This window comes from Oreochromis niloticus, linkage group LG12, assembly GCF_001858045.2.
Source record: "Oreochromis niloticus isolate F11D_XX linkage group LG12, O_niloticus_UMD_NMBU, whole genome shotgun sequence".
Classification (NCBI taxonomy): Eukaryota; Metazoa; Chordata; class Actinopteri; order Cichliformes; family Cichlidae; genus Oreochromis; species Oreochromis niloticus.
This window is the reverse complement of record NC_031977.2, coordinates 3,589,133-3,601,092: the sequence shown is the minus strand read 5'-3', so window position 1 is coordinate 3,601,092 and position 11,960 is coordinate 3,589,133. Positions and strand designations below refer to the sequence as shown.

Genomic DNA, 11,960 nt, shown 5'->3' with positions numbered 1-11,960 from the left:
GTTGGATGCTGGGGGCTTTGCATTGCTGGGACAGGACATGGAAGAAGTGGAAAAGAGGGCTTTATTATCCTACCCTGGAACACCACCAAGTTATTGGTTCAGGTATGTGGATGACACCTGGGTGAAAATCAAGTCTCAGGACTTACCAAAATTCACAGATCACATTAACTCGGTGGACCAACACATCAAATTCACCAGGGAGGATATGAAAAGTGGCAGGTTAGCCTTCTTAGACTGTGAGATTTCCATCAGTAATGGGGGACATCTAAAAGGTGATGTGTACCAGAAACCTACGCATACGGATCACTATTTAAGGTTTGACTCTTATCATCTCCTGGAGCATACACTGAGTGTCATCAGGACCGTACAACACTGAGCGAACACCAACCCCACAGAGACAGTGGCCAGGGAAGCAGAAGAACATCACATCAAGAAGGCCCTGAGTAAATGTGGTTATCCCAGCTGGACATTTGTCAAAGCTGGGAAGATTCAACATTGTTTATTTGACACCTAAACCCACTTAAAGCTCCAGCCGATCCAGGAGAGAAGGACGACTGCTGCCTAAGCGAAAACCCGTAGTGACCCCGTATGTGTCAGGAGTATCAGAACAGTTGAGACGCATTTTTTCTAAACACAGCGTCTCTGTGGCTTTTAAACACCAAAACACGCTGCACCAAAAATTGGTCCACTCCAAGGATCGAGTCCACTGACACAAAAAGAGTAATATAGTGTACACTATTAAGTGCCGGGAGGATTGCCATACATCAGGGAAACCAAACAACCTCTGGCAAAGCAGATGGCACAACACAGAAGAGCCAACTCGTTAGGCCAGGATTCCACAGTCTATTTACACCTACAGGCCAGTGGCCACTCTTTCAGTGATGAGGATGTACACATCCTGGACAGGGAGGATGCTGGTTTGAGCGGGGAGTCAAGGAGGCCATTGACGTGAAAAGGGAAAGACCATCTCTGAATCAAGGAGGGGGCCTAAGGGTACATCTATCACCATCTTACAATGCTGTGATTGCAGCCATTCCCCAACTCTCTGTGAATGGTACTCATGGCCATTGAGTAGGCTTTGATCAGGCTCAGTGGGCTTTGATCAGTGGTTGTTGATGTCATGAGAATTTGCATATTAATGATCAAGGAAATTACCTCCAAGCCAATTGTTCATTCAGTGGTGCTAGTTTCAGTCATTATGCAAATGTACTGTTTATAAGGTTCGGGAAACCTGAAGAAGACACTTGGTCACCTTCACCTTCTTCTCGAGAAGATTTCATTGGGGATTTATACTTCAGTGTTAAATCTGCCTCATTAGTACATCCATTAGCACTGGAGCATCATTTATGAAAGAGGAGAAAATGCTGTCCCATAAATTATTGTAATTGATCAATGGCATGCAAACAATCTGTATAATAAAGTTGCACAGATCATGGAATTTTTTCCCTTAATCCTTAACAGGGAGGAGGACATGAGATGAGAAATGACTTTGGTTCGCAAAAGTAAAATATAAGAAAATAAGATGGATTTAATTTTTATATGCCATGGGATAGATTTACTAAATTCAAATTATTGTGATGTTGCAGTTGCTTGATGACCTATCAGCAATGCGCTTTAATTTATATTGAAAGATGCAGCCAGTTCACTGCAGTAAAAACCAACATTCTGCAACTACTTGCTCAATAATACAGTGTTAAGCCCAGGTTCACGCAAGCCAAGTCTTCAAGTCTCTGAAAACATCACTGCAATTCAGATAAATAACAGGAGGCCAAAGGAGAATCCATATACTTTTGATATAACCAAAAACTCTTCTGATAAGACTGACGTGTTGTATTTTCAGAGGACTGCAAGAGAGAAGTTGTGCACAAGTTGCAAACCTCTTTCGATACAAAGTAAACAAAGCAAAAATTGCTGTACATCACATAGGTTATGTCGGAGTCTCTACAGAGTCCCTGCAGAAGCCTAAATCAGCTGTTAAGTCTACAGCTGTTAGGGTATACACTACAATGTTAAAGGCCAAATTTCAATGAAATTCCATTTAAAATGAGAGAGAGAAAAGCAGCAGTGTTTATGATCATCTTCCAGATTTTAACATTTAATAATAAAACTGATGTCATTCCACTGTTCAATCCATTCATCATTCTGGCCCTTTTGTATTTTTACCTGATATAGCAGAGGTCGTTGTTGACAGATGAGGCACAGTACACCTGCTGATAGCACAGAAAAACTGGAGCTTCAGTATTACTGAATTTGTTAAATATGCTGAATGAATACACAACATAATGACTCGTGTTCCTGACTTAGGCTACTATTTAAGATAAATGGCTAATTAAAGCACTTTAAAATGATGTTAATTACTCAAGTATCAAAGGCTGCCATGCTGGGACATATGAAGACTCCCTGATCTCTGATCTCCATCACAGAGCCGTTCTTAAAATTTGCCTTTAAGAAAAAACTAGAGTGCGTTTTTTAACATTTACGCACTTTCATACTGCAACTTGGGGTTAGTATCTTGCCCAGTGATATTTGGCATGCAGAATGCTCTACCTCCTTTGCCACAGTAGAAAACTCACAGTGAGTAGAGTGCTCGTGCTCACTTTGTGAAAGACCTCCAAAATTGTGCTGCGGGGACTACGGTGTCACAAGATACAGGTTTTCCTCCATTACAACACTCTACTAAGCGCAGTAAAACAATCAACTGTTAAACATTACAATATATAACCAAGAACTGCAATTGGACTCAACACTGAGGTGGAGTATTCTGCCACCTTGTGAGTCTGGCAGGTTGGACACTGCAGTGTAAACAGGAAGCAGGATCAATAATGAAGCCATTCTTGTGTTGTGACAATCCCAATGAAACAGCCAGAATTAAGGTAGCAGGAGACAGCTAGACAACTTGCTAAGCTTAGATGAGCTCAGCAAAGAATCCAGATACCATAACCTTGCAAACACAGGAACAGCAGAGCATAGACAGACAATGAAGTGTGCTGTTATTACACCTATATACACCAAATATGAAATAAAGAAAGGTTTTATTACATAAAGTACATGTCATTATGTCTGCTGGCATGTTTCATGTATTTCTGGACAAAATTAATCAAATGATAGTTTTCTTCAGGACTATAGCCATCCTCATGTATCTCCCCTGACTCAATGTTATCCCTCATCATATTCTCTAAGGAAGAAGCTGAAAGAACATATTGAGGCTACACTACGTACACACAAATAATGCCTGCCAACCCCCTTCATGTCTCAAAACACCCCAAGTGCTTCACATGTACAGAAAAGATTCATCACTCAAGTCACACATCAGGTCCAGGCAGAAGCATGCCCATGCTCGTGTCTCCTAATGATGATGATGATGATGATGATGTCAGAGTTCATCGTGGCGCAGTGGTTCCTGGCTGGGCTGGATGAAGACGCCCTCCATAGTACGCCACCAGTTGTGCTGATTGGGGGAGCTCATGCCGTGCACCTCCCGCTGTCCACGTATGGGGTGGCCGTACTGCTCGCCTGTCACGCTCAGGAAGACGTCGGTGCCTACGTGTTTGAAGCGCACAGCCTCGTCGCGCTCCCAGTGAATGCCTTCGCACTGAACCGTCCACACGTCCAGGTCGTCACCCTCGCCGTTCTCTCCGAAAGCACTCACCTCCTGTGGACGGTGCAGAGAACAAGAGAAGCATTTGTACCGTGGTGAGCATCCACATGTGCTAAAAAGAGCAAGGAAAACAGTCGTATGTGTCTGACCTGGTTATTAGACAGAGGAGAGCTGAAGTGGTGTGTGTGGAGGTTTCGTCCAGTCTTCATGTGTGTGATCCGAATGGCCTGGCCACACTTGATGGGAGCACCGCGCAGACATGGATTGTTGGGCTTCCCACGAATCTGCCAGTAGCTGTTGGCATCATCTGCATTCTCCACTCCAGTTACAGACTGCTGTCCACTGCCTACACACACACACACACACACACACACACACGTTAAGTGTTATTTTTGGTCTTGAATAATGAAAGCCTCAGTAAACTCTACTGTTCCACCAATGAAGCAAAGAGTAGTCAGTGCATGCAGGCCTGTTAAGATTCAGCAGTCAAGTAGACAAAGATTTGTTGTTGAGTACTGTGCTCATACAACTGGATTCATGTCCATTATATACAATTGCAAAATGCAACTATCTGATTCAGATGGCTTGGACATCATGAACAAGGTTTGCTAATTTAATGTGACGGCACCAAAACATGCTTCTGCGGATGATCTAACAGTGCTCTAACTCTGCCTGTTCACTTCAGTAACAGCATGCATGCCATCGAGAGCACTAATGAGCAGTGTTGGGTAAGTTACTTTAAATTAGTAACTTAGTTACATTACTAGTTACTTCTCTAAAAAAGTAACTCAGTTACTTTCAGAGTAACTAGTTACTAGGGAAAGTAACTGGTTTTACTCAGAATTCTCTTGTTAAGGTGTTGCTTCCGTAACTGGATACCCAGCAAGATTGCCAGTCTTCTAGCTTGCTTACTTGCCACAAGTGCACTGTGCCACCTACCAATAGAAAGGAAAAAATAATGCGCACATTTCCACGAGAGAAATCCCACGCCTGGACCGTCATTGACCGCCGCCATGATTCTAGCCTGCTTTTTACATCCAACACAAAAACTGCAGTCGTGGTGCTTTTGATTGTACTCAGAACTTGGAAATTCTGCCTTCTGAATAGGAAGATGTAGGTAACACCAGACTGCAGATGAACTGCATACAGAGCTGGACTGGGACAAAACAATCGTCCCCGGCATTTTGACTAGAGACCGGCCCACCATTATAGGAAAAATCATAAAGCCTTTGAATTAAAACAAACACTGTTGTGACAGTGATGTACACTGTTCTGATGGTATATATGTATCAATCTATCAATCGTTTGTTGTAAGACTCAGATAATTATTTTTTTAAAAGCGAGACATTTCAAATGAGAATAATAAAGAAAAGTATTTCCTTGTGCCCCCCTTTCCCTGTTAATGCCCTACCTGGCCCCCTGGCAACACTTTGCTAGACCCGCCCCTGCACAGTTACCAGCTGTCAGCTACTTAGAAAAGGATCCTGGTGTTATTTGTCTCTCAGAAACAGTTCATAACTTCCCTTCAACTCATTCATGTCACCTAAAAGGTAAACCTGTTTCTCCATCACCTGTTCAGCTCTGATGATTCAGTAAGGACATCTCCTGGTTTCATCTGCATGTTTCCCTCTCACCAGATAACCAAACCGATATCATGACCAGCAGCTTTACAGCTGTGGCTCCAGCAAACATCAGCTGATACTAGAAATTAATATTAAATAAATTCTAACAACAGCTGATCAAGCTTAAACGTGCTGCTGTTGTTTAACGCGACATCCGCTGGTTTCCTCTTTCTGGCGCAAAGTGGGCGATAAATAAACAAGAGAGAAAAGCCGATCAGCTGATCATTGATCAGTTTCGTGATTGAAGTAGAAACGGGAGAGGAGAGAATGAGAGAAGAAGAGGCAGCTGTGCAGCTTCAGCTTTGTGTCTTTTTCATTGTAGCTGAAGTCCGGGACAAACTGTGTTCCTTTTCACCTCAGTACGAAACGCGTAATATTTTCTCTGAATACCAGACGATTCTGTTTTTTAGGGGACGGTTGGCAACTCTAATAATTAACCGTATGAACAAAATAAAGTTCAGCATCAGTAACATAGCACCCACACAGCTGTATAGAAACTCCGTCATGCTAGCTAGCACGCAGTACGAAAATGTCAGCATACCGAAAATAAACACCACCTAAACTTGGTTTATATCTGACTCAGATAGACTGCAGGTCATAACTTCTTACCTGAAGTTCAGTTCACCTGACACGCGGACCGGCGGCCGCTTCGGGTCTCTCCTCTTGCCTCCCTTTTCCTTCATCCACCTGCTGGCTTCCACCACTTGCTAATGTTATTGAATCTGTGGAAGCTCCGCGATATCCACCACACGAAGTAACGAGTAACGAGCCTATCTAAATCCCAGTAACGAGTAACGCGTTCCTGGTTTTGGCATAATAACTAGTTACTGTGCTCGTTACCACAATAATAACGTACGCGTTACTTAATAACGCGTTAGTCCCAACACTGCTAATGAGATCCTATGGCACAGCAAGAACATTACTATCCAAAATAACAATGCCATGTAAGTGCAGGTTTTACATATGCACTTCTCTCTGTAAACAGCAAGTAGATCAACAGGCGCTGCTGAGGGAGAATCAATAGCTTTTTGATAAAGAAGAAAACTCTTCCGTTAGAAGTGGCTGGAGACTGTGTGCAGTCTGTAGGTATATACTTGAGAGGAAACCAACAGCTTTGTTACAAACTATTCTATGGTATCTTGTTGCATGCTAAATCATCCAGGTAAGGAAATCCCAAAAACTTTATTCTGTTCATCTGGACGTAGCGTATAAAGCCTTCCTGACAGAAGGAGTGAATGATGAAGGAAGTTCACCACAGTCGAGTTTTCTTTGAACTTTGACTACCATAACAAAACTGAAACGCTATTTGGAGAAAATGTATATTGCCATGATTGTTATTGGGTTTCTGTGATAAGTCAGGCTCTCTACTTCAGGTTCTGAGCGCACTCACGAGAACAGTTCTGCATCATCGCTCTGAATGCAGGCTACTCCAATCAGACACGATCTAATGATGATAGTGATGACGATGACAACGATAGAAAATCAGTATTAACATTAATACTGATAACTTAACATTGTTGTCACACAGCCTAATAAAGGAGACATAGAAAACACTTCACTTTTGTCTGCACATCAAAGTGAAATGAATTTGATTCCTGTCCTGTCCATTAGTTGTAATTCCAGCAGTATAAATGAGAACAAGCAGCTTAATTCTGTATTTAGGATCATGTATGAAAACATTTGACCATTCTGCATCAGCAGCTGAACACATGCACAATCCAGTGACAACGCAGTGCAGTCTCAGCTGGAACTTTACAGCTGACAGTGAAGTTGAACAGCAGTCTAATGCACTTAAACATACAAGAATAACTTGCAGATAATTTTGAACCGAAACACATAACCTGCTCCCAACCAGGTTACCATGGTGAATAAGTTGCTATGGTGATTCAGCTGGGCAAAAAGAGAGCCAAATTTTTTACATAGAAAAGCGGCTTTAAGGTCAACATAGCTCACTTCCCTTATCAGTCTCACTCTGTAAACAAGATTATTCAACATCAGATCCTGTCACATCCACATGTTGAAGATCTTGTGTAAAAGTGGACGTCTCTGTTTAGACTTTAAGTACTTTATATTGTAATATATAAGGGATGTCACCAGAATTGATAGTTATGATACCCTTTGATATAACATTTATAATAATGTGTATTTATTTATTTATTTATCTGTCAAGTACTGCCAGCATGGTAGGGAATGTGTACCAAGGCTGCAGTTTTTTCAGAACTGATGAGTCTAGCATACACCTACAATTGTTCCTGTCCATCCTTACATGCTGATAAAAAAGAGAAACCAATAGCACAGGAAAAAAAAATACACGTGGAAGACTGCAGCTAGTGCAGCTGCCGTAAAAGCTCTGCCCAAACTCACTTGCAAGGAACCCGTTTTGTTTTTACTGACTCATATTCCAGATATAGTTATAAAATGAAAATTGACATAATTTGTAGACTCTCAGCTTTCATTTGAGGGTTCCACGTTCAAATTGAATGAACTGTTTAGGAATTTCAGCTCCTCAACATGTGCCAACCTTTTTTCTTTTTTTTTTTTTAAAGGGACCAAAAGTAATTGGAAAATTGACTCAAAGACTGTTTCATGGGCGGGTGTGGGAGAGCTAACAAAGACAAAACTACTCTGTTATATTGCTAAATCACTGAAGCTTGAGATGCTAGCTCAGTTTCCCAGAGAATTCACTTGAAACCACTGTGGGACCTTGCCCCACCCTATCATGTGACCTACTGAGGTCACATGACATAAGGTGCAAGTTGAGGTTTTGAATGGGTTAGAGACTCAAGATGTTCCCACCTGACAATACCTCCACATCAGCACTTCTACTATAGTAGAAGAAAACTAGAAGCAAGGACATTGCAGTGTGTGTTTTCAAAGTATTTTCCACCAAGTCTCACCCTTTCAAACTGTTGCAACATGTCTTTCTGAATTATCTGTACATCCTTGAGCTTCTGCACTGATATGCCATTAAAATGGTGGTAAAAACCGACACGATGATACGGTCTTCAACCCAGGTGCAGCAGTAACGGCTACAGGTTACAAAAATCAAGCCGTACACGACCCGCAGAAACGCCAGCTTGCAACAGTGGACAGGATGTAAACTTTGTGTATGATGCTGCATTTTCTCCAGCTTCTTCAAACTAAAAGTCACAATAAAGAAGGGGTGGGCATGTTTTACCGTCTCCAAATGCTGCCTGCAGAGAATAGGTTTTACCTTTACCTGTTTTTCTTAAATGAAAGATGCTACACCAATTTGTCTGTCCAGTTTACAATCACCGTCCAATATAAAGCCCAGATTTGTAACTGTGGGCTTAATATCTGGAGCCAATTGGCCTTTATGTTAAGCTCAATAAATATTCTATTCTGTGATGCAGCCTGTCAAACTTATAATGTTCTGACTACAGTTAGATTCAGTGTGGAGTCTGAATGTTCTCCACTGCTCTGTGTACAGACTAGTGACCTGTCCGGGTGTGCCCTGCCTTTCCCACTATTACAGGTGGGACAGTTTGGTCCATATTTTGTGGGACAAATATACCGGTAGAACACTGCATTTAATTTAAGCAGCTTTACAAAAACCACAGTCATCTTTATACACATGTCCCATTTCAGAGGTTCAAAAAATTAACAGACAATTGACTGACAAGTAGTCTGATAGCTGGGTGAGGCCTGTTCAACTGTCATTCCATAACAAATAAAGCAGACATAATATCGAAATCTGAATTCAGAGTGTTGATTTTGTCATTTAAATGTGAGACCCAAAAGAGATGTCAGTGCAAGCAGAGCTGCATGTGCATCTGAAACTGAATTGTAATCTTAAAAATGCATGTTCCACCAATAGACAGGTATGTTGTTCCCTCATGTAGTTATTTTTCCAGACTGTCAAAATCTGTGCTCTATGCAAAATGTCACAGGGGAACTAGAGGAGGCTCTCACAGCTGTCCATGAACCAATTTAAAAGGATAAACCTAGCTCAGTTTTGCATAATATTCATTTATTCTCTTTATAAGCTTAATGGTGCACCACGGCTTCTTCATGTGGCCCCATGGGAAAATTTGTTGCCCACCCTGCACCCTGTTGCACTTTGGTATACAGGTATATTTATCATGTCTCCAACTGAAGAGTGGCAAAAGAAGAAGAATGCCAGTTCACATTTGCAACAACTGTGACAGAACATCAACATGCCTATGAAGATTATGTGGGTGTTGCAGGTCAGTTAGAATGCTCACCCTAAGGCTTCAAAACAAGACCTCAGGCGATTTCCCGGTAGCACTGATAATCTGTCTATGCTTCAAGCAGTCAGCTCTCCTCTCATCCAGAGCCACTAGATTTTACACAGGCACTGCATCCACCAGCTTAGCTGCAGTGTTTCGGTTCTGATTCAGTTCTGACAATGCCTGCGGTCCAGTATGCACTCATCACAACAATCTGTTATTATAAGCTGTTCTTGTTTCTGTTGTCAGCCAGCAGTACAGCAACAATGACAGAACATTAGCAATAATGTATTCAACCCTGTACTATTAAACTATTTTCCAGTCTGCTTCTCTCCACAGCAAAGTCCCAATTTTATAGCTAACAAGTAGTCTCATAAAAGCTGCCTTGACATCAGTTAAAGTCTAGGCTGTTCTATGATTTCAGCTATATTCACTTGTAAAATGACTTATGTGAGAAAGTTTGACGTCACATGAGCCTAAAGTGGATGTGCTGACGATGTGCACTTGTCCCAGGCTGGCTACACATGTAACAAATATTACCTCGCCTTCAAACCAGCAACTTTCAGGGACGAGGCCGAAACAGAGTGCGCACATAGAGCGTGGAAGGACATCTGCTAGGATCAGACGATATGAAACATAAGTGAGTTTCATAGTTTCGGTGAGTGACTGTTACAGTATGCAAACCTTATAGCCTCTCCACCAAATGTGAAAGTCAGCCTAACCCTGGTGCTTGATGAGGACGACTCCAAACTCACTAACTTAATGGATGCTCTTATAAAGCAGGTGACTCTATAATGCCAAACTGCACTGATGGGAATATCAATTTCTCATTTTTGTGCTTATAGCACAAAAGCAGCACGCCCCCAGAGAAGACACGCACCGATGGAGCGAACCTCTTCTTAACTACAGCGTAGAAAAAGGTGGTCGGAAGTTGTGCTGGGTTGAATTTTCGGCTATTTGTTGGCTTCTACAGAGCTCTTCTAGCAGAGTAAGCGCAATACTGACGCCTCAGAGCTGCTGTGGCCGTACACCGGCAGCTCTCTGAACACTTACCTGAGCCGTACTTAACGTCGTGGGAGTGCAGTCGGACGTTGTGTCTGGTGTTGAACAGTTTGACTAGAGAGCCGCAGGTCACATAGCTGAGCTCCGAGTCTCGTCCTTCACAGCTGGACCACAGCAGCAGGAAGAGCAGCGACCTGATAAGCCCGCGGATTGTACCGACCACCTCCATCTTTGTGTCTCTGCTGTCATGACCGGCACTCACTTCCGAACCGTAGTGCTGCTTTCCACCAATCACCACTTGACAAGTCCTAAAATACGGAAGACAATGTCAACGCGTGATTGGTCAGAATAGGCATATGCGTCGTCACAACAGTTAACGCCAAACAGTAGTAGGAGTCATGCAGAAGCAGCTCCACCCCTCCAACGTTATTCCCGGTTTAAACTGCCTGTGCCTCTGATGATGCTGATGATGATGAGTAGAGGACCCTGGTACATTCGGCTCATCTGTCCTGGGAACTCAGATGAGCCGAAACAGACAAGATAAGATGTGGTTTTGCCACGCAGATGGATTCAGATCAAATCTACTTAACGAATACTGTGAACAGTAAAATAGAAAAAATCTTCTCAAAAGATGAAATAGCATTTGGTGATGTTTCAGGCCGTCACTGACCGCAAAGGCTGTTCCTCCAGATAGCTATCACCTGTTACCAGTTGGGAGTGAGGGGAAGGGAGAAGAGAGCGGAGGAAGATGGGACAAAGGACACACATGGCACCCACCACATGTACAATTTAACATACACAGTAACCTGTCTAGTATAGATGTGTTTATGTGATGTAATTTAGAAGCAAATTTCTATACATATAGACAGAGAAAAAATATGTTTTAATTATATATTGTCTTTACCAAGAAAGGGCACTTATGTTCATGCCAGTGCACTGAATCATTATGCTGCCATCATTGATAGTCAGCTGTCAGTCTCTGATCTCTCTTCTGGCCTTTCTGAAACTTTTAAATAACATAGTTATTGTCACTTTGTATTGATAGAATCCAGTTGCCCTCTGAGAACTGGGCAATACTTAATTTGATCCAAAAACACACTGAATGTAATATACCCGATCATTATGAAGATCTTGGCAATGGTCACTGGTGGAATATTCTTCGATTCTAACACATGCACACACAAAGAGTGAGAGAGGAAAAGGTGAGAGTGGGACAGAAGGATAAACAAAATAGCAAAGAAAAGAATATAATTAAATGTAGGAGAAAAGAATAGATAGAATCAGAACAGAGGTTCTGTCTCCTTTGGGTTTATTTTTACATAAGATCGACTCACAAAGTGTCTGGGAGAAGACGTGCAAAGTAAAAGACGTATAAAACCATCAAATGTAATCTCATAAACTGCCAATAGTGAAATTTAAACTATCCTAAAATCCTAAATCCTAAAATCCCTAAAATCCCCAAAATCCCTAAAACATACCTATATGGATTTACTGTATTTTAGTATTTGACTCAAATAAATGTTTTTC

The 11,960-nt window shown here is 42.0% G+C and overlaps 1 protein-coding gene across 1 annotated transcript; it reads right to left on the bottom strand.

The window, feature by feature from the left end:
* Positions 1-1,809: 1,809 nt before the first annotated feature.
* Positions 1,810-11,375, bottom strand: sdf2l1 (stromal cell-derived factor 2-like 1). The gene is made up of 4 exons (XM_003459005.5): positions 11,338-11,375; positions 10,485-10,741; positions 3,748-3,944; positions 1,810-3,652 (listed from the first exon to the last, which is right to left on the bottom strand). The coding sequence occupies exons 1-4, from the start codon at positions 11,358-11,360 to the stop codon at positions 3,374-3,376; spliced, it is 756 nt and encodes a 251-aa protein (XP_003459053.2). The 5' UTR covers positions 11,361-11,375; the 3' UTR covers positions 1,810-3,373.
* Positions 11,376-11,960: the final 585 nt, after the last annotated feature.